This window comes from Xiphophorus maculatus, chromosome 10, assembly GCF_002775205.1.
Source record: "Xiphophorus maculatus strain JP 163 A chromosome 10, X_maculatus-5.0-male, whole genome shotgun sequence".
NCBI classification, from domain to species: domain Eukaryota; kingdom Metazoa; phylum Chordata; class Actinopteri; order Cyprinodontiformes; family Poeciliidae; genus Xiphophorus; species Xiphophorus maculatus.
The window spans coordinates 25,231,338-25,258,764 of NC_036452.1; the positions used below are offsets into that span (position 1 = coordinate 25,231,338).

A 27,427-nucleotide genomic window follows, 5' to 3' on the forward strand; every position below is an offset into this window, starting at 1 on the left:
TGTTAATAACAGGTTGGGTATTGCTAACAACAAAGAACGGGCCGTAACGTTTTTTTCAGGTTTATTTTTCTTTTGGTATTTCTTATTATTAATATTATGAGCTGGTTGAAACATCTGGTAATCTCTGGGATGTTTTTCTGGCCTTCTGTTTACGGATAATTTAAAACCTGAACAGAACTCCGGTGAAATTTCGTCCGATTTTAAATGTCTACAATTGACCTCCCAGCTGATACAACTCTGGATCTGCATCAGATGGTTTAAATCTTCAGCTATCGGGTGTTACCCTGTCGCGTGTTTCGTTTCCAGATTTTGTTTTCTTAGTGTTTATGTGAACGGAATTCCCCCCTCTTAGGACCGAGGAGTGATTGTTCGCAAAGATGATGGCGTCATGTTTTACTGGGATACCGAAGAAAGTCGGACCAGTGAAGCTAGAGGACATCAAAAGAAACCTGCTGGGTGAATTGGAGGCTGTGGAACCACAGGTATGTCCACCAGGCTTTTTGTGGTGATGAAGAGGACGCTAATGATAATGATGAAGATTGATGAAAATCACATTTGTCCTGGTTGAAAACGTTCATTCATAGACGGAGAACCTGCAAGTGTACCTTAGAGTTCGGCCTTTTACTCCAGCTGAAAGCGACAGCGGAGAGTCCCAGGTAACCACAGAAAACCACTGTCTGATTTAGCACCACCAGGCTTATTTAAAAGTGATGAATTGATTTTGAACTATTTTCTCAAGATAACAAATTTTATAATAAATGAAATAATTTGCTGATGAGCTGCATTTTACTGTCCCATCCGGCTCTGATATAAAGCAGTCGGTGTCTTTGCCTAGTGATAACCTGAGTTCTGTGCCTAAGCTTGACTTCAGCAGCTGTGTTTTCTGCTCTAGGCATGTGTCACCATTGAGGGTCCCAACTCTGTGGTTATCAGGGCTCCCAGGTTCTGTCAGCCGAATCGGCAGGGCGACAAGTCTCTCCCTCAGACGGCTCAGAGGTTCACCTTCACACAGGTACCTGTGATGTCCCTATGCAGTGGAGTCAGGAGGTGTTTTGTATTCTTAATGTTGTCTTGTTTAGGTGTTTGACCCCGACGCCAGTCAGAGGACTGTGTTTGAAGGTTCAGTTCGTGGTTTGGTCCAGGATGCTCTGCAGGGAGGAAACTGTCTGGTGTTCACTTATGGAGTCACCAATGCTGGAAAAACCTTCACCTTCCTCGGTGAGCAATAGATTAAGCTGGCCAGACTTTCCATCGGTGTGTGTCTCACGTAGGGGTGCACCAATTTATAGGCCAGCCGATTTATCGGTGCCGATTTCCTTAATTTAGGGACATCAGTGATCAGCTGATTTTTACATATGAAGCTGATCTTGTCCACTAATCTTATCTACCTTGACAAATGTGTAACTATCAACCACTGCCCTCTTTTGCTTTCCGGTGAGAAAGGTTTGACTTACAGACCAGCCCTCCAAGTTATGTCTGCACGTTTACAATTAACAATAGTGACCCCACTGTTGCCAACTCAACAACTTTCTTGGTATACTGAGCAACATTTTAGACAAAAAAAGTTGGTATCGGCCAAAATCGGAATCAGCAGATTAATCTTTTTAAAAGATTGGTAATATGCAATCGGACAGAAAACTGCAATCGGTGCACTCCTAGTCTCACCCTCTGATCATGTGTCTGTCTCTTAGGGCCAGACCACAACTCCGGGCTGCTTCCCAGGTCTCTATCAGTCATCTTTAACAGCATAAAGGGTCATCAGTACAGCCGCAGTGATCTGAAGCCTCAGCGGTGCAGAGACTTCAGCAGACTTACCCCTGAACAGCAGGCAGCAGAGATCAGCACCAAGAAAAACCTGCTGAGGCTGCTGAAAGAGGTTGGACATGAGTTCTGTTATCATGACTCAGACTAAGCAGTAGGTTTGAGCAAGATGTGCTCATGTCTTTTTGTCTACAGAGCAACAAGAGTCTGACGACTGGGAAATCATCTTCACTTGAAGGTCAGTGTTTGAAACATATTTTGGATTATTCTACAAGATCCAAAATGCCTTAAAGGTTTCTTCCGGTGCCATGAAACAGCTACAGTAACCAGAGAGACTCTGCAGTTTTTTTTTAAATGTATCTATTACCTCATCTTGTGGAAGCGAAGTCACATCTGTTTCAGAGCCAGCAGAGTGTAACCTGTTTGTGTTTTTGTGTCCAGGCTCCTCCATCAGCAACGATGGCAGCATGAGCAGCGTTGCTGAGGCAGACTCCTTCTGTCTGGACATTCCATCAACTGTTCGCTTCTCTGTTTGGGTCTCATTCTGTGAAATCTACAATGAGAACATCCACGATCTACTGGAACAGGTAGCAAACTGGTGTTAAGCTCATAGGTCACTGTAAAGTACACAAAGAAGCTGAGAAAGAAGAAGTTGAGAAAATGACTAAACTTTTCCAAATGAAAACAACAAATTCAGCATCTCATTAAAGTCATGTTGAGGCTTTCAGTGTGATTAGATTGCTGCTCTGCCTTCCAGTTTCCTTCCTAACTTTTGCATCTGTTGCATTATCTCTGTGTGAAATGTAATCTCAAGAAATGGCTTGGATGCAATATTTAAGTAGATGTTATGTTTCAAATGTGATATATTTATGTCTTGCATATTATAGTATTCTATTTTATGGGGGAATTTTTCAGCCATAATCCAAGAGCACACAAGTTCGTCTGAAAGCAGGATTTCATGTTTTTTGTTTGACAGGTGCAATGACGTATCAGCGCATTTAATCAATGCTAAACAGATTTTCAAGATTTCTTTGCTCTAAACCTTATTCAAACAGCTATTATAGCTACATTTACAACAAAATTAATTTTTTTACGTATTTTTGAATTGGATTAATACATGGTTCAGCATATTTAACTATTCTTAGTGGAGAAAACAGAATAGATTTGGAATAGAATGTTTTGATATTGGTGTATGATGAGCATTTTACAAAGCACACAACCAGTCATATTTTTTTAAATATATTATTTAGTAATATCAATACATATTTATATAAATACAAAATAATACAATCATAGAGAAACAAAGATGATTAAACAATTATTAATACTGAATAATATGTACTAAATTACACATATTTATATTCACATGTGCATATACATAATGTCTATATAGGTTTTATTCATGTTTTCCAGCTGAGGAGTTGTAGCTTAAGAGAGATTCAGCATCTGAGATTCATCCGTGCTATGCAATGAGTTCGTTTCTCCTTTAAGACATTTCTCACTTCTTCCTCACATCATTGTCTTTATGAAACCTTCAAAACAAAAATGGGAGCTATCTTACTTTACACAGAGTGAAAGAATTACAAAATCTCAGTTAGCCTTCATAGCGGGTGCTGAACTCCGGTATTACACCTACTATAGCTAATATTAGCTGGCATTTTGCTAGTGGACATAGACGTAGCATAGTAATATTCTGTTCACAAAATATAAACGGTAATATGTTCATCTTATTTGTGAAACGTTATCCCCGAGATCTCACGTCAATAGTCCATTGATATGAACAAAAATATTCGGCAGTGCTGAGGCTTCTGCTGCAATCAATAGTAGACACACAGGCACACCTGCTAGAAGGAAACGAATGCAACCAGCACAACACTTCCATTCTATTTTCAGAGAGGTTTCTAGGTGACTGTGCCAAAAAGGCAGTTCCATGTTTCGTAAGCAAGCATAGAGCCCGAGCAGAGACTAAGCGTGAGCGCGAGAAGAAGTTTTGAGTACAAATGTTACAAGTTTTGAGAAGAAAACTTGTAAAATAAAGTTTTCTACTTCATTTTGCTTTCAAAACGAAAATGTAAGCAAAATTATTACAAGTTTTGAGAACAAAAGACATGAAATCCTGTTTTCAAACTGAAATTTGTGTTCTTGGATTATGGCAGAAAATTCACTACTATTCATACTATTTGGCCAGATTGACTGACTCAACTGCTCCTAATGTCCACATGTGGAAAATGTGTTCTAATTGATACCATCATTGCAATTTTCAACAGTATAATTGGAATTAAATATCTTCTAGAGTTTGTGAGGCCCTAGATCTGTAAATGAATAAGTTTCTGTCTGGGGTTCTTGAGTTGGTTTAAATGTTTCACATTTTTTCATGCTGTTTTAACATGTGTGGAGACCAGACTGAGGCAATTTGAACTTCCAGACTGTGATGTCCTCCCAAAGTTTGGCTTAGGATCTGGATACAATTGGGGGGAAAAAGCATTTTATATTCCAAGTGTTAGTAGAGATAAAAAAAATAATGCTTACAAATTAAACAAACATGTACATTTACTGCTAATTATGTTTGTTATTGTGCTCTAATTTATTGTAATTCATGTCTGCTCAACCAGTTTGGGTCACCAGTCTCCTCCAGTCTTTTTTCTTTTCTTTTTTTTGTGGTTAGAACATAATTGACGATGTCATTGTGTGTGACGTTCAGGTTCCCAGTGGACAACACAAGAGAACGGTGCTACGTCTGTCCCAGGACATTAAAGGGAACGCCTTCATAAAAGGTATTAATGATTCCAGATAAACCTAGAATCTGATGATCCAGCTGCTGATGTTTTTAATCTATAATTTATCAACACAGATGGATTAATCTGATGGACTATTTAACTAGTGAATATATGCTTTGGAACCTTAGCTATGATCTGTTTAAATGTTTAATACAAATCGTGAAAGGGGAGAAGAATCCTTATAATCCCCTCAGCATGCTGAATAGTTTGACTGCAGGAGTTCTGAGTTGGAAGTTGGTTGCAGGCAAACATGCTGACTTTCTAGGGAGCTTCAAACCTCACAATTCTGGTTAAATCTTTCAGTTTTTCTCTTTACTCCTGCTTTCAGTCAGGAATAAAGATTACAGACAAGCTTTTATTGATCACCTCTCACACCCCTGCACATCATCCTTTTGTTTTTGAAGCTGTCGTTTGGTCAGTGTTCCTAGTGCTGACCGCTGCTTTCTGTACAGACCTGCGTTGGATCCAGGTGAACAACTCAGAAGAGGCGAACAAAGTAATGAAGATCGGGAAGAGGAACCAGAGTCTATCTTCTACCAGACTGAACCATCTGTCTAGCAGAAGGTCAGCGTGACTCCAGTGTTTACTGCAGCATGCATAGATGTGAATGCTAACCTGGAGCGTTTATTGTTTCTGCAGCCACAGCATCTTCTCCATCAGGATCCTCCGGATTGATGATGTTGGAGTTCCTAGAGTCCTCGGCATCAGCGAGTGAGTCGTCCTCCCTTCGCTCCGTTCCAGAGGTATTGTTCCCGGTTTGACTTGTGTTCTCTGTTCAGGCTGGCTCTTTGCGACCTGGCTGGCTCGGAACGCTGTTCTCGCACCCACAACACCGGAGCACGCCTAAAAGAGGCGGGAAACATCAACAGCTCCCTGCTGACGCTGGGGAAGTGCATCAACGCCATGAAGCTCAACCAGAACGCCAAGTACGATCCCAGTATTTTATGCTGTTCTGATGTCACTGCACTGCAGCACAGCAGCTTCAGTCTGATGTTTCCATGCAGGTTCCAGCATCACATTCCCTTCAGGGAGTCTAAACTCACCCACTTCCTGCAGTTCTTTTTCTGTGTTTCTGGCCGCGTGTCCATGGTGGTCAACATAAACCAGAACTCCTCCTGTTTTGACGAGACGCTCAACGTCCTCAAGTTCTCCGCCCTGGCTCAGAAGGTGCCACTCCCACTACTGCACACCCTCTTCATACAATATAAACAAGTTGCCGTCATCTGCAACTTGTCATATGACCTTATTAGGATTCTTTATAATAATACTACAGCTAGTAATAATAAAAATGCAAGACATAGCATAACAATACCATGTTGTGGCACTAAGGTAATGTTTCGAGGAATGACTCTTCATCAGAATAATTAGCTTTATATATTTTTATATCTTTTTATGTGGTTTAGATCGACTATATCCTGCCATGTTTTTGACATAACTTGAATTTCTTTAAGTGGTAATCCCACAATCTCCACACGTTTAAGACACGTGCATTGTCTGAGCAGCACTTCCCCTCACTTGTCCAGGTGGTGATGGTTACCTCCCAGCCCCTTGCCCTGGACAACAGTGCCTGCCACAAGTCAGCGATGGAGTTGTCTCTCATCATCGATGAAGCCGACCAGCGCAGAAACATGCTGAACCAGGGCAGGAGGAGCTCGCTTGTTGCCTGGGAGACAAGCCTGGAAGATGTCCTGGAGGCTGAAGACAGTGAGGAGTGGGAGGAAGAGAGTGTGACGGAGGGAACAGTGCTGGAGGCTGGAGGGGAGGAGGATGGGGACCAGACTATGGAGAAGGAAGTGGTGAAGGTGAGTTTCCTTCAGCTGCTGCTTGTTCAGTTTTGGGTAATGGTTGAGGTTTGGGCTGCATTTTATGGTTTGGCACAAAAGGATGGACTAAATATTGTTAGAAATACAAACTTGTGTTTGTGTGTCTCTGTTTGATCAGGAGGCTGCACTTCGTTTGGTTCTGGAGGCTCAAATCAGAGAAGAAGTCAGCTCTGAGTTCATGGAGCTGTTCAACAAGATGGAGAAAGACTACAGGTGAGGCTACCTCTGATCGCCTGCTGCTGCTGGTGAGGTCCTGTTATAATGTAGCTCTTCTCTTTGGCAGCGAGCGTCTGGAGAAGGAGAGGGAGATCTTGGAGGAGCGTGCTGAGAAGAGGGTGGAGATCCTAAAAAATCTCGTCAGTAAAACAGTCGACCTGACCACATCCAGCAATGATGGCTGCATGGTGAGAAAACTGACGAACTGCATTGCATTCTGCAGGATTTCATTGGGTTGAGGTTTACTTTCAGCAGGTGAAAATTTTATCAGAGAACAAATGACTGCAGAAGAAGAGCATATTTGAAGTTATGATTAAAAACACCTTTAGCCTCTGCAGGTTCAATCAGCTGGAGGTTAATTACACTAGCGTGTCTGTCAGGAGTGTTTAAATGTTGTGCTCTGATGAATTCCTCTTAGAATTAATAGCCAAGATCCTCTGATCAGGCTTTTACTGACAGACTGCCAGTTTCCTTTGAGGACTCGCCTACAGATTCAGATTTTTCTCCCTGAGGACTAAAGCACAACAAGAGTCGTTTGTAGAAGCTATGTTTATATTCAGTAAGAAACTCTGACCATGAAAGGAAAAACCTGTTACAAGTGAAACGATAAGACACAATTAAAAATCTCACAGGAAATAAAGAAACTCTGTGATCATCCTACTGATGGATCATAGCTTTTAACTTGTATCTGACAGGGTTTCTCCCAGAAATCTTGCTAAGTGTGAATATACCAGTGGTCCCTAAACCCCGGGCCGTGGACCGGTACCGTTCTTGGACCAATTTTTACCGCCGCACAAGAGATAATGAAATATTTCCATTTTATGTATTATATGAGTCTGGAGGATATTTTATTTTGAAAATCTTTTAACCGGATTCTATCGGTTACGTGTTGCGTGCCAACATTGAGCCCACAAGCAACAAAATGAGTAAGAAACAGATTGGATGTCTTTGGCCCAGAGAAGAGAGGAGAATGGATTTATCCCGGTAGGTTATTCCCACATTCCAAGCCCTGTTTGCATGTTAAGGTGACCGGCTCGCTATTGAGGGAATTAAGCTTCAAACTGCTTACCAGGCACCCTGTGCATAAGCAACACTTCGGGTGTCATTGTCTCTCATCACACTTATTAGTCGTTATCGTGAGTTAAAATTTTCACGAAAGTAAAATGTTCGTTTTTGTGGCGCATGTATATATTATTTTGAAGGGATATGTAAACGTTACCATAGCAACCAGAGTCAGAGCGTTAGGGCAGTGGTCGAGACGAGATAATAGGAGTGGAGCTTGTGAGTCTTAAGTCTGGTTCTCACGGCACGATTTAAGAATTGTCGGCCGATTTTTCCAAACTTCTGTGACCACACACGACACGAGCAGATAAAAGTACAACAGGTTCGATCGGTTCGTGTGTCCAGCCACACGGCAGGAGCAACACACCACACAAGAACCGATTCCACTCAGGAACATCCCGGTTCCAGAAGAAAATTCCGTAAAACCACCAACATACGTGAATTTAGAATAAACAAACACGGATGACCATATAGAAGCAGTAGTGATAGTTTGTGGACTCATTTTAAATGATAAAAGACGTAACAGAAAGAAAAGGCGTTTGATAAAAGACAGCGGGATCAGCCGCTCTATTTGCTGCACTATGATTTGGAGGTGAGTTATGTTTTTTCGTAGTTAACTTTTTTTTTTTACCCCTCCAGGGGGTCTTTTGTGGGCTCTAGTGTCCCTTATGTGATAGTAGGCTGACAGGAAACGGGGAAGGAGAGAGGGGAAGACATGCGGCAAATGTCGTCGGGTCCGGGAGTCGAACCCGCGACGGCCTCGTCGAGGACTCAAGGCCTCCAAATACGGGTCGCGCTAACCGCTACACGCCCCGTAGTTAACATTTTTAACTGAATAAACATAACCACATATAATAAATATATATAAAAATTACCTTTACATATAGTACACATTTCCACATATCACCTCGGATGTCCACCGGACTCTCAGTTGCGCCATGTTTGGGATTCCCCTCGGTGCTTACCTCACGGCGCTTTCTGATTGGCTGCTTGTCGCATTCAACTGGCTGTCTTTCTCGCTCCCAGTCAGGGAAAACCCCACAGGCTGCGATAATCGGGCCAAGACGACGTTGAATATGCCCGATTTTAGACTGGGCAAATTCAGCATACCACCAATAACACACCACACACTGCAGGATGTTGTAAGATTGTCGTAAAGGGAAAATCGGGGCCAAAAAAAAAGGCTTTAGCGGGAACACCAACTTGCAGAAGCATTAGATGACGGTTCCTCCTGCCCCCACCCACCCATTCGGGCTGCAGCAAAATTGCCAAGTCTTGACCGGTCTGTGGTAATAAAAAGGTTGGGGACCACTGGATTATACAATAACTTTCTCCAGCTGAACAGAAAACAAAACTAAAGTTCTGGGTTTCCCAGGCTCACCAAGGCAGGGTGCCTGGGTTTTATATTAAAAGATGTTAAGTTGACAGGAAATGTAAACTATTGCTTGGTAATTGTGTTAGTGGAAGACATTGCAGACAATACTTAAACCTTGTGTTGTAGTCAAGACAACCTAACCCGAGACAAAGACCAGAGTGTATCGAGTCCGAGACAAGACCAAGACCTTTAGGGTCCGAGACCAAGACCGAGGGAAGTTGAGACAGAGTCAAGACAAAGACCAGGCTACATGACACGATAAAATGTGAAATATGGTCAAAATTGCTTCTCAAATTGATCTGAAAGATTCACATTCTCATAAAAACATCTAGATATTAAATACTTAGAGCTGAAATAAATGTAACCAATATTATTATCAATTCAAACTCTTTGTTCTGCTTTGCTTCCATCTCTGTGTTACAATCCACGGAGGTCTCGTGCCATCCCTAAAAAGATAACCCCCTGGGCGGTTGCCCATATCGCTCATGTCTGAAACTACCACTGTCTACATACATAGCAAGTAACGCAATGCCCTGTAAACAACGCCCAACTATGAACACTGACCAAGGAGCAAGCAAGAATTAACCAAGCACAAGGCGCGCACCGTGACTGTTCTCACCCTCTGTCCCGCTGCGTGAAGCCAGGCAGCATACAGTGCTGTAATGTCTGCCACATGACAGGTGACAAAAACCATCTAAGACCAATGAGCGTTCTCTGCTTGCTTTTCTGTTCTTGTGTTTTATTTATTCCCTAATTAAATAAATATCAACGTATATAATTAAATTAAATAATAATAGCTAGTGCAGTGTACGGAGAGCATTACAGGAACAAAGAACGGCTCTCAGTGAGGCTCCAGTCCTAACTTCTTAGTAAAATGCCGTCCAGAAAATTCGGATCGTTCATGAATCTCACATCACTATAATTGCAGACATTGGCCACAGCGTTGTCCCATACATGCAACACGTCAGTCAACACCTCTGCACAATAATTCAGCGTAGTGAGTGACAGCTTTTTTCATCACAAATGCAACATATGTGTCTCTGTACATCTAGCTAACCCTAACATCACATCCCCAGAGCTTATCTTTCTTTGAGCTTCTTTTCTAAGTGACAAAAAAAGTTAGACATAGTCCCACCGTCTGTGAAAGCGAAGCGCTGCTGAATTAGCTGTTGCCATTGGATTACTCAGGATTTATGTAGCGCAATTCTATTACTGATGATTAGACAGATATCTGCCGCTTTTTTGTTTCTGTAAAAGCAACTCAAGTTTATTGTTCTTTAATTGTGCTTCTAAGTCACAAATAGTCCTAAATGTTATTAATGCACATAACACTTGCTAGTAAAGAACAAATTATTTTTTTATTTCTATGTGTTTGACATCATTGGAAAGCTTACTCCACACTTTCACAATGTGTAAATAACTCAAAATGTCCAAGTAGATCAAGTAGTTCATGGCTTTGCCGTGGCCAGTCACATTTGCCAAACAGCACTACTCTTATTAGGATGAACAAAGAAAACAACAATACGTGAGTTAAGAGACTAATATTTTCATTTCAGGTTGCATCATATAATTAAGATGTTTTATCGTGGGGGCAATTTCAGGTTAGGTGGTCTGTGAGGTTTTGTTAAATGGTTGAGTGGTCCTCAGCCTGAAAACGTTTGAGAAACACTGGTCTAGTTTTAAAGGAACTCAGTGTTTTAGCTGTTTTGCAGTTTTCTGGAAGTTTGTTCCAGATTTGTGGTGCATATAAGCTGAATGCTGCTTCTCCATTTTTGGTTCTGGTTCGGGGATGCAGAGTAGAACCTGAACCAGAAGACTTGAGAGGTCTGGAAGGTTGATACAACAACAGCAGATCTGTAATGTATTGTGGTTTTAAGCCTTTCAGTGATTTATAAACTAACAGTAAAGTCTATTCTCTCAATGTAAGGACTTTAGAACTGAGCCAGTCTTCCTGGTTTTAGTGAGGTAGCCAACAGCAGTGTTCTGGATCAGCTGCAGCTTTCCGATTGAATTATTATTACAATTTGTTTTAGGCAGACCTCCACTGTTGCAGTAATAAATGCAACAGAATAAAGATAAGCACATGGATGAGTTTTTCTACATTTTGCTGGCATGTTATTCCTTTAATTCTGGAAATGTTCTTCAGGTGATAGAAAGCTGACTTTGTAGGGTAGCAGAGAGCGATGTGGAGGCTGTGTCCAGTGCGTACTTAAGCATGATTGACAGCCCTAATCTGATTGGTTGTTTCTGATTGACTCTGTATTTCTACAGTTATTAATGGGAGTGCTAAAAGAAGGTGGAAAAGCTAGGTTTTTATTTATTATTTTTTGACGGATTATTTGTCTCATAACATTCTCTCACAAACTACATGGTGACAGTCTTAACAAATATGTAAAAAACATTCTTATAAAATTACATACTGCAGCTTTAACCTTCCTTAGGGATTTTAATTCCTAAACTTATGTATCATTACAGTTTGTGTCGGGGGGTAGCAGAGTTTAGTCTGATGTGGAGCAGGTAACATGGAGCCTCGGTGTTGACCAGTTTTTCTTCTGATTGGTTGTCAGGAGGCAGCGGATTTGGGGGTAATCATAAGCTCCATGACTGAAGACCTGAAGAAGATCAGAGACGATGCTCAGAGCGTCCAACATTGTCTGTCTGAACAGACACACGCTGCAGGTACACACATACTCCGCAGACAATACAGATCCATGCAAATGTGCACATCAGATTTAAACGCATCTAAAAGAAATTCCAGCTCCTCTGTGGGGAGCATTTTATTGCATTTTTCTGAAAAAGGCTAGCTACCAGAACTGGAAAACTGTTGATCTATACCGCGTTAACATACTGGAAGGAAACAAAAAGACATGAGAACTGAACCATTAATTTAGAACTGGACTGTTTTACATTTACACGACAGACTGTCTTGGATAAATTCCTCATGATTTTATTTTTTGTGCTGCTTTATGCCTGCAGAGTTGGAGGCGCTGCGGTTAGAGAAACTGCAGTCTCATGAGCAGTTGCAGGAAGCCATGAAGGTAAGTGTTGAGACAGAGATTGACTTTGTGAACTCTGGTGTAGAGATCATGTGGAATGAAATGCGTATTGACAGCAGTGTCGTCTCTGAGTTTTTTAAAAAAATAAGTGTTCTCTGTAGAACTTCTGCAGCTGATTGCAAAATAACTCCTAAAGTGCTCATTACTTTTTCTACTTCCTGCAACTGTCAATACGCTAGGCCAGGACATACTGGGGCTGTCAGTAAGAAAATCTAAAATCATCGGGGTCAGCAGCCTAAGTAAGGAGACCCAGACTTCGCTCTCCCCAGCCACTTGTTCCTGGTCCTCCGGGGGAATCTCAAGGCGTTTCCAGGCCACCTGGGAAACATAGTCCCTCCAGCATGTCTGGGTCTTCCCCTGGTGGGACGTGCCTGGAACACCTCACCACGGAGGCGTCCAGGTGGCATCCTAACCAGATGCCCAAGCCACCTCAACTGGCTCCTCTCGACGTGAAGGAGAAGCGGCTCTGCTGAGTCCCTCCTGTATATCTGAGCTTCTTACCCTATCTCTAAGGGAGAGTCCAGACACCCTACGGAGAAAACTAATTTTGGCCACTTGTATATGTGACTTCGTTCTTTCGGTCATGACCCATAGCTCATGATCATAGATGAGGGTGGGAATGTAGATCGACCGGTAAATCAAGAGCTTTGCTTTTTGACTCAGCTCTCTCTTCACCACGACAGACCAGTACAGCACCCGCTTCACTGCAGACGCTGCACCAATCCGTCTGTCAATTTCCCCTCTCCATTTTTCCCTCATTCGTGAACAAGATCCTGAGATACTTAGAACTCCTCCACTGGTGGCAAGACATTCTCCCCGCCCCGGAGAAGGCACTCTATTCTTTTCCGGCTCATTTACATTTATGCATTTATTTATATAGCTATGAATTTTTATTTTATTTATTGAGATGATAAAAGAAAGAACCTTGAACACATTGATAAACAAGTTTTACATGTCATTCAACACATTCTCTCTCTCGGTTTTCCTATCCAGGGTGTCAGACACATACAGAGACACACCCAGAGACACTCACACACACAAATAATACACATGCACAATAAAGTATAGGCGGTAATGTTAGCTAGTGGGTTAGATCAGCGGTCCTCAACCTTTTTAGTCGTGCGGACCAGTCAGCCCTTCGCAATTTTGCTGCGGACGGGGTGAGGGGTATCAAGTCTGATGCTGTTGTTCGGGAGGGGGGCGCGCAGTACACCGATGTTGTTTTGTTACTCATTCTGCTGCAAGTTGGCTCAATTTTGACATGCAAGACGTAACCGGTAAAATCCGGTTTAGGATTTTTAAAATAAAAGATCCGGAAGTAGTTCATTATTTCTTGCGCGGCCTGGTACCAATTGGTCCGCGGATCGTTACTGGTCCGCGGCCCAGTGGTTGGGGACCACTGGGTTAGATAACTAGTGTTGGCTAACTTTGAAGTAGGCTAATATGTTAATTTGTGACAATAACACTATCACAGTACTCATGATTGACATGCACACACACATTTGTGAGGTAAAAAATAAAGATAATACTTATATGTAAGAGTTCTTGCTGTGTAAAATATTATTACTCAGGAGTGACACTTTGGACTTGGTGTGTATGGTTCACAAAAAATGTTTTCCTGATAGTCACAGTTGGTAAGAAACAAAGATTCCCATTTAATTCCACAGGAAATGAATGCGGGTCATTTTTGACTCACTCACGGAAGAAAGGGGTAGTAATATAAAACATGCTATTTCTTAAAATGTATAAAAGGTAAGTTAAAAATTTGAATTGCATATCAGTATAACATATTTTTTGAGGAATACCTGGAATATGAAGTGAAGAAAACTTTTCATTACAAAGATATTGCAAAAAGATGACCTCACTGGGTCAAAAATGACTCACTTATGCATCAGAGGGTTAAAACAGCTCTAGAAATACGAGTGTCCCTTTTTCACCTCCATTTTTCCATATCAGTTGTGCTGCTGATCAGGACTCACCATCCCTCCATTCATCCAGGATTCACCTATGCACATGTGGTACCATTCCAACCATTCTGTCAGTTTCCTCTTTCTGCTTTGATTTTATCCCCCTGTCCCTCAGACACACACTCACACACATAGAAGTATGGGTTAAGCTTCAGGTGAGTTCACCAGGTGCAGAGAAGAGTTAAACTGCACGTTGTTACTCTGCTTACAGTTTGACCCCATGCAGGAGATTCTACTCCCTCTGTTAGTTTTAACAAGATAACAGTGGTCTCTGTTCTTATTTAAGTGGTAGAACTGTGTTGGCTTTCACCAGAGTCTGGAGCAGCAGCAGCAAAGGTTCTTAGAACTGTCAGAAATCTGTGAGCAGAGAGAGGACATCATCAGTAAACTCCAGGAAGACCTGAGGAATGCCACACAAGACATAAACACTGTGCTACAACCTCCTCTGACTATTTTCTGTCAGACTTGATGCCTCTGATGCTCCTGTTTCCTAACGTCTGAGACAATGTTGCTGTCTTTCAGAGACCGGCCACCTGTACCTGTGGGAGGAGGACCAGAGAGAATCAGAGAGCAGGGGAGGAGAACAAGGAGAGCTGTAAGCGCCAACGTGATGATGCAGAGGGACAGGGAGGAGGAGCAGCCAAGAAGAGAGGTTTGAATGTTTTCCTCTGATCATGATCATGTTTCCTCTGAAAAACCCTGAGAGGTTCATCCATTCCAGTCACTGCATATGTTACCTTAGAACAGTGGTTCCCAAAGATTTTCGTCTGGGCCCCCCTTGTGGTTCCCAAAGATTTTCTGGGCCCCCCTATGGATTACATTAACCCCCCCCCCCCCCCCCCCCTCCCCAAGAAAAAAAAATCAACTGGACACACATCGTTCAACCAGACATAAACCTATACAGATTTTTTTTTAACTCCACTGAAGTTTATTTCCCTCTTCATGTTGCAACAAAACACACTACAAACATCTTTACAGTTAAACACTTTTGTGTAACTGTTTTTCTTTTGTTTTTTTTCCTTCATTCATCCATACCGCTTCCCGCGCACCCCACACTTTGAGAACCACTGCCTTAGAAAGCCTCTGTTTAACATCATCATTGTCTGTATGAACTAATATTCTCCCCACTGGTGTGCAGTTATCTCTGCAGATTCTGTACATAAAACATGAGCTTTATGTTTGATGGCTCAAGTTTCATCATCTTAAAAAATCTTGAGCTTCTTGGTTGCCTTTTTTTTGTAAATAAATATGAAATAAATCATTAAAACCAAAGATCAGATGATAGCTTTCCTCTGTGCGCAGACAGACATATGAAGTGGTTTATGTGGTTTCTCCTCTCAGTAGTCCTGGAAGAAGAAATCTGGAGGCTGCAGGAGGAAAATGACAAGAAAGATGAGAACATCAGTGAGCTGAGGAGAGGGCTGGAGGAGCTGAAGAATGACAACTTGGAGTTGGAAAAGAAGATTCAGGAGCTGACAGGTGAGAGCTAAATGTTCTTCTAGACCAGGGGTCGGCAACCAATGGCTTTGGAGCCACGTGTGGCTCTTTCATCCTTCTGTTGTGGCTCCCAGTGACTTTGGGAAATAGAATATTTTATTAAAATTAAATCATTAAAAAATTATAAATTAAAATCATTTTAAAATAAATTTCTAAATCTGAAGATTATGGTAAACTTGTAACATTAAAACAAAAAGTTTTAAACATTTTTAGCACCCAAAATATACGTCATGTCCACCGATGTGCGACGGGCATTCCTGGCAAACCCCACGTCTGGCAGACCGCATTTTTTTAGCGCACTGATTTATTGACTTTTTGATCCTTGCCTTGAAGATACATCATGAATAAATCCAAGAAAAGGAAACATTCTGAAGATGGCAGAACATTTAATGCTACGTGGACAGATCATTTTGCTTTCACCGCTGATGAAATTGGTTCACCAGTCTGCTTAATATGTGGCGAAAGACTGGCAAACAACAAGAAGTCAAATGTTGAAAGACATTTCAAGAGCAAACACTCTGTCTTTGCTAAAAAAAAAAATATCTCGAGGGAGAGGAGAGAAAAAAGGCCCTTTCGGAGCTGATGCAAAAGGCTGAAGCGTACGGAGCCCACTAAGGGGCATGGGGGATTTTTTTTCTTTTACGTTACTTCGCAAAACTTTTGCGTTACCTCGCAATACTGTACTGGTCAGTTATGCAGCATAATTGAATACTGTAAGCCTTTTTTACGGTGGGCGCCGTACTTTATGCTTTAATATTAGGTTACGTGAGGTTTTTCCATGAATGTTAGTATCTTTTTGGGAAATATCTGAAGTTTTATATCTTTCTTTAGGATAGAAAGGCACCACAAACCTACGATATACAAAGAAACCTTCCGTAAGTAGGAAAGAAATAAAAACGCATCCTAATTTGGACTATTTCTGAGTTATTATCACGGGTAATAAATCATCTGACAGTTTTGATTGTGTCTCTGTTGTGTTCGTAGTCTGAATGGTTTAAAGAGCTGCTTTCAGTGCCGCTCCATCTTAGCCTTAACAGATATAAACATACAGTAATAAATCGATTTTCAATCAGTGTTTTGCACCAAACAGTTAATAATAATAAACACGTTTTCACTGAGGCTCTGTAAGAGCCATATGAATGAAATAAGTAATTATTGATATGACAGGAGCAGGCGACTTTGACGCTCAGGTGTGTCGACGTGGGAGTGACGTCACCAGGTATGAATGGGAAGGATACTGGCTTTGTGTGTATTAGGAAGCGGTGAGCGGGGCGGTCAGTCCTTGCAAAGTTTGGAGCATGATCATCAAAATGGAATAAATCGATAATTGTGACAGAACAAAGAAGAGGTTTGGAGTTGATTGATACACGGACAGATGAGATTCCCCGAGTTAACCCAGTGCGGCCCTTTACCATCATTAGTTTGTCGTGTTTTTAATGATAAAAACTTGTTAATAATAAAAACTTGTTAATAATAAAAATTGTTTGGTGCAAAAAACTGATTGAAAATTGATTTATTTTTTCCTGCATGTTTATGTCTGTTAAGGCTAAGATGGAGCGGCACTGAAAGCAGCTCTTTAAACCATTCAGACTACGAACACAACAGAGACACAATCAAAACTGTCAGATGATTTATTACCCGCCATAATAACTCCGAAATAGTCCAAATTAGGATGTATTTTTATTTCTTTCCTACTTACGGAAGGTTTCTGTTTATATCATAGGTTTGTGCTGCCTTTCTTTCCTAAAGAAAGATATAAAACTTCAGATATTTCCCAAAAAGATACTAACATTCATGGAAAAACCTTACATAACCATTAAAGCAGAAAATACGGCGCCCGCCGTAAGAAAGGCTTGCAGTATTCAATTATGCTGCATAACTGACCCGTACGGTATTGCGAGGGAACGCAAAAGAAAAAAATTCCCCATGTCCCCTAGAGGGCTCCGTACTGTACTATGGGACACAGAAGCAGACTGCGCATTTTTTGGTTTGCTTGGTTTGTTCAGTGCCGGTGGATAATATTTGGAGAAGTTTTGATTTTTATCTCCTGAATAAGAGGAGGACAGGTGACTGCATTCTGTTTCTATTTTTACTTCAGTGCGGGTTGGTTAAGTTTCGATTTTTATTTCTTAAATACAAAGACTCAAAAAGACAGAGGGTATTTTGTTTGAAATTGAGCATCAACAAAGTGTAAAATGCGTTTTGTTACATGCAGAAATAAAATTTTGTGTTCTCTGCAGCAGTTCGTTGATTTCATAAACGCAACATAGTATCGATTTTTGTACATAGCATATACTGTAGGTTTTATATATATGACGTCAAAATGGGTTGTGGCTCCAAAGTGCTTTCTTTTTACTGTGAGGCGGTCCCAAATGGCTCTTTGAATAGAAAAGGTTGCCGACCCCTGTTCTAGACCAGTGTTTCTTAACCTGACTCCTCTGGACACAATGACCTGCATGTCTTAGCTGTTCCTCTTCCTAAGACAGGCTACAAGTTAAATAGCTTGCAGGTCACCTATGGAATTTTGCAGAGGTAATGCATTTCAATCAGGCGTGCCGCATGTTACATGCTCACATTTGCTTCCGTCTCCTGATTGTTTGTTTGTTATTTTTATTTTGGCACCTTTGATTGGTTCACTGGTGTTGGGGCGGGGCACAGTCAGCTGAGCCAGCCCAAGTGTTTTTAGCTGGGCTGGTGGTGCACCCGAGACTGATGAGTGATGCGTGGTGTGTTTGAAACTGCTGCAGCAGTGGAGTTTTTGTTAAGAAAAATAACTGAAAGTAGGGTGCCCCAAGATTCTGGAAGGAAAAAAAGAGTACCTTCACTTCAACCGAGAGGATGTTTTGGCTGGGATGAAGTATGTTTTCTTTTGTTTTGATTTAAAAAAAAAACAGAAACGGCTGGACGCTAAAGGATTTTAGCACCAGGAAGTTTGCATGCCTGCTTAGACCAACCACCAACGAAATCACAATCACAAGTTTTTAGGAAAAGAGAAAAACTATATATCTATTAAGAAGAAAAAAACAGAGCGTCTGACGGACAAGGGATCGCGTGGGCTTGCCCTTCTGAATGTCAGCTGGTTGAGGAACGCTGATCAGACATCTAAGGTAAGCCCCTACCACACTGTGTGTTCCGTCAGGTGCCTGTTTTTTTTTTTTCTCTTTTTGTTTACATCAATACATACCTATTGTTGTAGCCCTACTCTCCCGTAACCAGTCAAAAGAAGAAGAATGAGCAAGGGTGAGAGTAGCGGTATGTAACACGCAGCAGAGATGCATCTAAAACATGACAACCAGGTTCAGAAACCTTAGCTTGGTAAAACCAGCCCCTTGTCCCACACTTTGCTTCCTCTACAGGGCGTGGACTCTCAGTTATTGACAAACCATTGCTTTCTGGAGGTGTGGACTCTGTTGAAGTTTGAAATTTTACCAAATCACTAATGTTTGTTTGTGACGTTTGTAATGTGCCAGTTTGACGCTATGAAGCTTCAATAATCCAATAGGATTATCAGCTTATTGGCACATGTGACCACTATGCCCTTCACAGAGAGCATAGTGGAGTATGCTCTCTTCATCCTCCACTATGAAGTAAGAAGTGCCATTCCAAACGAGTCATATTAAAGACTTAATTATAAGATATAGTATTTCTGTTCCTTGGCTAAAAACTCACTCGAATTTAAAATCCTCCTCAAATATCACACTAAGGTTTCTCAGTGGAGAAAAGTGGAATACGGACCCAGAGGAGCAGGGAAATGGTAAGGGCGACCGTGCCTAAACCAACCTTAATTTAACTACTCCATGGTCTTGTCTCTCTCTCCTCTTCCTAAAGATCTGGACAAGTGTCTGAACTGTGGCTCTGTGCTTTCGTCTCTGGAGGTGGAGCAGAAGGAGACAGCCAGGCTACAGAAGGAGAACAAAGCTCTTGTGAATGGCATCTTCCAGTTGCAGAATGAGGTGCTGCTCCTTATCCTCCTCTTTCTCTTCCTCCTCCTCTGGTTGGTTTTTATTTCATCTGTTGATGATCATGCTGGTTCCCCAGGTGACTGCCCTGCAGATGCAGCTCAAACAGCAGACTGACACATGCAACAGCCAGTCAAAGCGCCTAGACTTGACTAAGTCGCGCCTTCAGTATTTGGAGAACCAATTAGAGGAGAGTTCTTGCTCAATTAAGAGTCTCACAGAAGAAGTGATCTGTCTGAGACAAGAAGTCAAGGTCATTCCTCTTATTTTATGAGTGGATCATGTTGTTGTTGTTGAAAACCTCCCGATGACCCACTGACTGATTCAACAGCAGGAGGAACAGAGCAGCATCAATGTGGTTGCCATGGAAGAGCTGAAGAAGAAGAGTGAAGTGGCGGAGCAGAGGTCTGCTCACATCTCCCAACAGATGGAAGAGCTGCAGCAAGAGAAAAGGCAGCTGGAGGAGCAGCTGGCTCTCAGGTGATCAGCACAGCCTCCAGCCATCTGCATGGCAACCTTCTGACCTCTGTTTGACCTTCTGTGACCTCTGCTCTTTCAGCAACAGCAGCTGTGTGGAGCTCAGGCAGGAGCTGGAAAATCAAAGAACAGAATTGAGCCTGCAACTGCAGAATCAAAGGGCAGAACTGGAGTCAGAGGGTGGAGCTCTGCAGCACAGACTGGAGGATGAGGTGGCAGGTAGGGGGAGGTGGAAAGACATGGATGTGTTGATGGTTACAGTCTGAATGATACCTGGATACTCAGACAGAAACACTGAGGACAGATTAGAACCGACCCGAGTGATAGGAGCGCTCTGATTGGCCGATACTTGTCCTCTTCTTTAGAACTGCAGCGAGTCATGCTGGAGAAGGAGCAACTACTGGAGGACAGACGACAACAGGCAGAGACTCTGAGGCGAGGTAACGCACACAGCTTCACCGTCACATGACCCTCATCGAGCTCTGCCCCCAGGATCCACACTTCAACTTCAATTGTTTCTGTCACTGGCTAGCAGATTTCCTCCAGATGTGAAGATATTAAAATGCCCGATTCAATCCCAGATCCATAAAGTGCCTTGCTCAGGGGCAGTCGAACCTACAACTTTCAGATTGCAAAACTACTTTTCCTACTATGTCACAGCAGCTATACAGGTATTAATGAATAAATTTAGTCCAATCAGATATTTTTGATTGGTGCAGTAAAATCAATCTTTATTCAGTCAGAAAGTTGTGGGTTGGATTCCTCTTTCCTTTTGATACATGCCAATGTGCCCTTGGCCAAGGCACAAACCACAAGTTGCCTACTGATGTGCTTATTAGTGCATTAATATTTGTGCTTGAATGAACTTGGCACTAGTTTAAAGAGCTTTGATTGGTTATAAAAATACTTGGTAATGCAAGAGTAAAAACTGACATTGTTTTTTTTTTTTTCAAAGTAAAAGAACAACAACAATAAAACAAAAATATTGTGTTTTGCTTTCAGGGTAGCAGATGCTTTTGCTGCTCATAAACCCCAAACTAGTTTCCCATGACAACCATCTATTCACTCACCAATGTGGTGATTTACAGTATATTGAGTAAAATTGTGAATAAGTGGCCATAAAGCTTCAGCTTTCTGACCACATTACTTTCACTTTAATATTCAAAATTCAAACCTTACTGTGCGGGTTATCAGAAGGTGGCTTACTTTTTCGGATACAGCTTTAACTCTCCAGAACAAATGGTTTTATTAAGCTCTGAACCATTAATAAGGCAGATTTATGTGTCAGCTTCACCTAAAACATCTGGTGGACTGGTGTGATGTAAATCATCTAATCCTGAATGTCAACAAAACAAGAGAAATGGTTGATTTCAGGAAAAATCTGCCAAGTCACACACCCCTCCTGATCTGGAGCAGATCAGGAACATTAGATTCCTTTGGATACAGATCACTGACACTTTGACCTGGTCCCTCCAAACTTTTTACATCTGCCATCCTCACCACTTTCTATAGAAGGACAATAGAGAATATACTGACCACAGCAACATGTCTGTATGGTTTGGAGCATGCAACGCTGCTGACTGGAATGTGTAGAGAAAGTGGTAAGGACAGCTGAGACTAGAATCATCAGGACTTAGCTTCCTTCCATTCTTGAAGGAAGCTGCCTGTTCAGGGCTCGGACAGGCAATGAGGACAATTTTAAGACACCGTCTACCTTCAGCATGATTTGTTCTCTCTGCTGCCCTCTGGGAAAAGGTTCAGCAGCTTCAAATGCAGATCAACCAAATTTCACAACAGCTTCATGGCATAAGACTACTACACTGCAACTAATTGAATCATTTATTGTATATTTTTATATTGATACTTTTATTATTACTTATTTTTATTATTATTGGAGCCCTGCAACAAAATTTCTTTCAATGTGTACATTTTTTATATGTACAATTGAATGACAAAATACTTTCTATGAAATGTACAGAAATCTAATCTCCATGTTTTATTCAGTGTCAGGAACTGGTTTCTGTTTGTCTTCACTCTAAGAGCTGCAGTGTCTGAAGGAGAAACTGCACAGGAGGGTTGAAGAGGAGGAGAAGGAGAATCAGAGTGGGAGGAGACTGCATGGGAGGAGGAGAAAGGAGCAGAGGGAGAATCTGCACAGAGATGCTCAGGTAAGGGTGTCTACCTCAACCAGAGAAGAACCAGGTCTGCTGATCATGCACACACCATCAAACCTAACCAACAAAGAGCAACCATGTTCCAGAAGCCATGGGTGCTCTGGAAATCAGCAGGAAAACGGACTGATCATAAAGTCGTGACTTTTAGGATATTTATTTTACTCCTGGTGGTGAGTTGGCTCCGGTGGTGGGGGAGGAAGCCGGTCAGACCTGGCAGGCCCAAACGTGTTGTGAGGGTTTGCTGGGAACGTCTGGCGGAATCCCCTGTGAGACGGAGCTTTAACTCCCATCTCCGGCAAAACTTTGAACACGTCCCAGGGGAGGTGGGGGACATGGAGTCTGAGTGGACTGTGTTCCGTGCCTCCATTGTCGAGGCGGCCGGTCGGAGCTGTGGCCGCAAGGTTGTCGGTGTCTGTCGCAGCGGCAACCCTCGTACCCGTTGGTGGACACCTTCGGTGAGGGATGCCGTCAGGCTGAAGAAAGAGTCCTACCGGGCCTTTTTGGCCTGTGGGACTCCGGAAGCAGCTGATGGGTACCGGCAGGTGAAGCGGCATGCGGCTCGGGTGGTTGCTGAGGCAAAAACTCGGGCGTGGGAGGAGTTTGGAGAGGCCATGGAGAAAGACTTCCGTACGGCTTCGAAGCGATTCTGGTCCACCATCCGGCGTCTCGGGGGGGGGGGAAGCAGTACGGCACCAACACTGTTTATAGTGGGGATGGTGTGCTGCTGACCTCTACTCGGGACGTTGTGGGCCGGTGGGCAGAGTACTTCGAAGACCTCCTCAATCCCACCAACATGCCTTCTATTGAAGAAGCTGAGCCTGGGGACTCTGGGTTGGGCTCTCCAATCTCTGGGGACGAGGTCGCCGAGGTGGTTGAGAAGCTCCTCGGTGGCAAGGCTCCGGGGGTGGATGAGATCCGCCCGGAGTTCCTTAAGGCTCTGGATGTTGTAGGGTTGTGTTGGCTGACGCGACTCTGCAATATCGGATTGACATCGGGGGCAGTTCCCCTGGACTGGCAGACCGGGGTGGTGGTCCCCCTGTTCAAAAAGGGGGACCGGAGGGTGTGTTCCAATTATAGAGGGGTCACACTCTTAAGCCTCCCTGGCAAGGTCTATTCAGGGGTCCTGGAGAGGAGGGTCCGTCGGATAGTCGAACCTCGGATCCAGGAAGAGCAGTGTGGTTTTCGTCCTGGTCGTGGAACACTGGACCAGCTCTACACCCTCGGCAGGGTCCTGGAGGATGCATGGGAGTTCGCCCAACCAGTCTACATGTGTTTTGTGGACTTGGAGAAGGCGTTCGACCGTGTCCCTCGGAGAGCCCTGTGGGGGGTTCTCCGGGAGTATGGGGTACCGGGCCCTTTGATACGGGCTGTCAGGTCCCTGTATGACCGGTGTCAGAGTCTGGTCCGCATTGCCGGCAGTAAGTCGGGCTCGTTTCCGGTGAGAGTTGGACTCCGCCAGGGCTGCCCTTTGTCACCGATTCTGTTCATTACTTTCATGGACAGAATTTCTAGGCGCAGCCAAGGTGTTGAGAGGATCCGATTTGGTGGCCTTAGGATCTCGTCTCTGCTTTTTGCAGACGATGTGGCCTCATCAGGTCATGATCTGCAGCTCTCGCTGGAGCGGTTCGCAGCCGAGTGTGAAGCGGCCGGGATGGGGATCAGTGCCATCAAATCCGAGGCCATGGTCTTGAGCCAGAAAAGGGTAGAGTGCCTTCTCCGGGTCAAGGGGGTGTCCTGCCCCAGGTGGAGGAGTTCAAGTATCTCGGGATCTTGTTCACGAATGAGGGAAGAAGGGAGCGGGAGATCGACAGGCGGATTGGCGCAGCGTCTGCTGTCAAGCGGGCGCTGTACCGGTCCGTCGTGGTGAAGAGAGAGCTGAGCCAAAAAGCGAAGCTCTCGATTTACCGGTCAATCTACGTTCCCACCCTCATCTATGGTCATGAGCTTTGGGTCATGACCGAAAGAACGAGATCGCGGATACAAGCGGCCGAAATGGGTTTTCTCCGTAGGGTGTCTGGGCTCTCCCTTAGAGATAGGGTGAGAAGCTCAGTCATCCGGGAGGGACTCAGAGTAGAGCCGCTGCTCCTTCACATCGAGAGGAGCCAGTTGAGGTGGCTCGGGCATCTGGTCAGGATGCCTCCTGGACGCCTCCCTGGTGAGGTGTTCCGGGCACGTCCCACCGGGAGGAGGCCCCGGGGAAGACCCAGGACACGCTGGAGGGACTATGTCTCTCGGCTGGCCTGGGAACGCCTCGGGATTCCCCCGGAAGAGCTAGAAGAAGTGGCCGGGGAGAGGGAAGTCTGGGCCTCCCTTCTGAAGCTGCTACCCCCGCGACCCAACCTCGGATAAGCGGAAGAAGATGGATGGATGGATTTTTACTCCAAAACAGTTTGTTCTGCCTTGACTGCAGAGTTCTGTTCAGACATGATATTTTTCTGCTCTTGATCAAAAACAAGCTTAACACTTTTTTCAGCATTCAACTTCTGCTGCTTTTTAAAATGTTTAAATAATGAGCTGAGCCTCCATGGGGCGAGCTCATTTCATTAAGCTTAATGTTTGTCTTCTGCCACACTTTGACATGTTTGCTGCATCTTTCAAACAAAACTCTGCAGGAATCCTGCTGCTGTGATCATGTGTCAGTCTGTTGGTGACGCAGCTCCAGACACTTAGGAAACTTTTTTTTTCTGCAGGACTTTTGTGCTTCCCCTTTGCGGTCTACCATGACTGACAGGAAGAAGCTCTCCAAGACAGTGAAGAGGAAAAGGAAGAGCAGTGAGGTAGAGGTAAGCTGTGGTCTGTTTAAGTGTGTGGTAGCAGAGCTGAAGTTGGAGGCTGCAGTCATGTCTTCCATGTCTGTTTCTCAGGGTTTGGTGTTCAGTGAGAACAAGAGGAACAGAGTAAAAGAGAAAGCTTGCAGCAACAAACTAGTAGGGGACCTCTGCTAACAGGTATATCTCAGAGCACTTGTCTGCTCCAGGTTTTCATCTGTTTTTTTCTGTGCTGCAGGAGGATGGCATGTTGCAGAAGATTGAAGAACGGATCCAGAACTCTCCATCCATCCTCCACAGCAAAGGTTTGTTCCTATAGAAAGATTTACGTACCTTAAAGTTTCAGGATTATATGACCTTGTTCACTTCAGATCTGGTTCTCTAGATGAATTAACATGACAAACAAACATGGTTATAAGGTGAAGTTAATGAAACTCTCTGCGTTACCTCAGACATTTGTTGAGGCATTTTTGCCTGACTAGCCAACAGTTCTAAGTCAAGAAGTCAATAAATATAATACAGTCATGACTTAAAATATACATCAGGTGCCTGAAGTTATTTTTGGGAATCCACAGAGAAACTGACATTGAAGCCTGAGGGTCTGAGGAGAGCTAAATTGTTCTGCAAAAAAATAAATAAATATTGTGTTTCATACCAACCTATAGAAGAACTTTGAAGTGGAAGTGGGAGGGTTTTTTATGTTTCATCTTCAATATCCCATTGGCTATTTCTTCTTCTTCTTTTTTTCCATCTTCCAAGTATTTGACCAGAAATGTTTTCTGTCATTGTTCTTCTCGACTTATTGTTTTTGGGAATTTTGCAATTACCAACAGCAGGTGAGCAATTGCGCAATAGTATGTATGTGAACAGAACCTGAACACGTTATGTCAGGCTGTGTATGAATATTTTTACCACATGCCTGAAAAGTTGCTGCTTTACAAACTTGAATGAAAACAGATTTGTAGCCACAACTCATATTTATTGTTTTGGTCTCTGCTTGACGCATTAATCTTTGATTTAACCACTAAACATACGATGTAATGATGACAAAAACCTTCATACAGACGAACATGTTGTCATTATACTGTTGATCACTGTTGTATTCAGATGATCATGAGGTTGGCTGCAGGTATTTATTTATCTTTGACATTTTCCCAGACTGTTAGAGTTTTGTTAATAGAATAAACTTTATTCTGTGCTCTAAGTTCTCTGGTAAAGCATGTCTTAACTAGATGTTCTGTTAAGTTGCACAAAATTCGAGACCAAACTTCAGCTTTAAAAGAGAACAAACACAGCTTTAATTAACATTTGCAAATGGAGAAAACATACAAAGCTCACATCTCAGTGAGAATCGGATGAGTTCTGACTTGGGGCTGAACGTCCCCTCATTTACATAGGATACATCACACATTACTTAGTCACACCCCCTGGCTCAAGTGTCAGGTAAAAATCTATACGTTACTTATCTGTAAGTTTCAGTGGAGCAGAGTTGCATACACATTCACAGCTCAACGTAAGGCGTTTTTCCAAAAAGCCTCTCTGCTCATTTCTAAACAGATACTAGAAACTGAATTTCTACAATCTACGCTTATCACTTTAGCCATGTCTCACATTTCTAACTGCTGAACACCCTGTTCTTCACTTATTTGAGGAGGGTCAGAAGAGCATATATCCTGTTGAGCTGCAACTGAGTGCAAACCTTTAATAAAAATATCATAAAGTGTACATTCAAATCTATTTAAACTTTGCTACTAAATTTTTCCTTCACAGTTCCTCACTGACAACTTTTAATAATATTTTTCTGATTATTTTAACCTCATCTCTAAGACTGCAGCATATTTGTAATGATAAACCCTGACAACTTTGTCAGAGGTTCAATTCCTCCAGGTAAGGGGCATTTACTACGGGACAATTTGCTGACCAAACTGCTGATTGGCCAGTTACTGACAATCCACTGGACTGAGTGGCAGGTGGCCTTATGTTAATTTTAACCTGGATGTTCTCAGAATATCTTAACTTCTAGTTGTATTTGGTTTGTACAGCAAAGGGCTCTAGGTTAAAGGTCAGCTTTACCATCATCTGAGTGTTTCATCTGATTCTTTGGTTTACATTTTGGATGGAAACATGTGTTCTGAAGGTTTGTATTTGGGCGCTTCAGACTCTGGATCCACATGCTGGCCTGAACTCAGTCTGCTACTCGGGTCCAGATCGATGGTCTCAGTTGTCTGAAATATTTTTGAACATTTGCAATAACCGTTTCCTGATTATGTTTGACAGAATTGATAGGTACGATGCTGGAAGCATCAATCTTTAATGAGTAAAATTTGCTCAGAACTGATTTCAGGTGAAGTAGTGATTCTGGGACATGAACACCAGTTTTCTGTCCCTACAGCTGATCCTGCCTCATTCATGGAGGCCATCACCATTTCAACCAGACCCCGGCGAGGACGAAAGAAGCTGTTTAAGCTGAATGTCTCATCTCAGCTGCTGGACTCTCCGCACAGCGTGAGTCCTT

The 27,427-nt window shown here is 42.9% G+C and overlaps 1 protein-coding gene across 1 annotated transcript; it reads left to right on the plus strand.

Annotated features, from left to right (window-relative positions):
• Window positions 1–27,417, plus strand: LOC102221346 (kinesin-like protein KIF20A; the record flags this gene model as incomplete). Its single annotated transcript, XM_023341234.1, has 29 exons — window positions 1–482; window positions 585–656; window positions 893–1,012; window positions 1,080–1,218; window positions 1,692–1,876; window positions 1,957–1,999; window positions 2,203–2,348; window positions 4,463–4,535; window positions 4,991–5,102; window positions 5,178–5,249; window positions 5,318–5,464; window positions 5,543–5,705; window positions 6,062–6,340; window positions 6,480–6,574; window positions 6,645–6,765; window positions 11,582–11,693; window positions 11,991–12,052; window positions 14,560–14,689; window positions 15,382–15,516; window positions 19,363–19,487; window positions 19,573–19,746; window positions 19,825–19,973; window positions 20,053–20,189; window positions 20,336–20,410; window positions 22,011–22,138; window positions 24,835–24,927; window positions 25,009–25,071; window positions 25,151–25,217; window positions 27,305–27,417. Coding segments are annotated over exons 1-29 (3,435 nt in total), but the record flags the coding sequence as incomplete, so codon positions are not given.
• Between the last annotated feature and the right edge of the window lie 10 nt (window positions 27,418–27,427).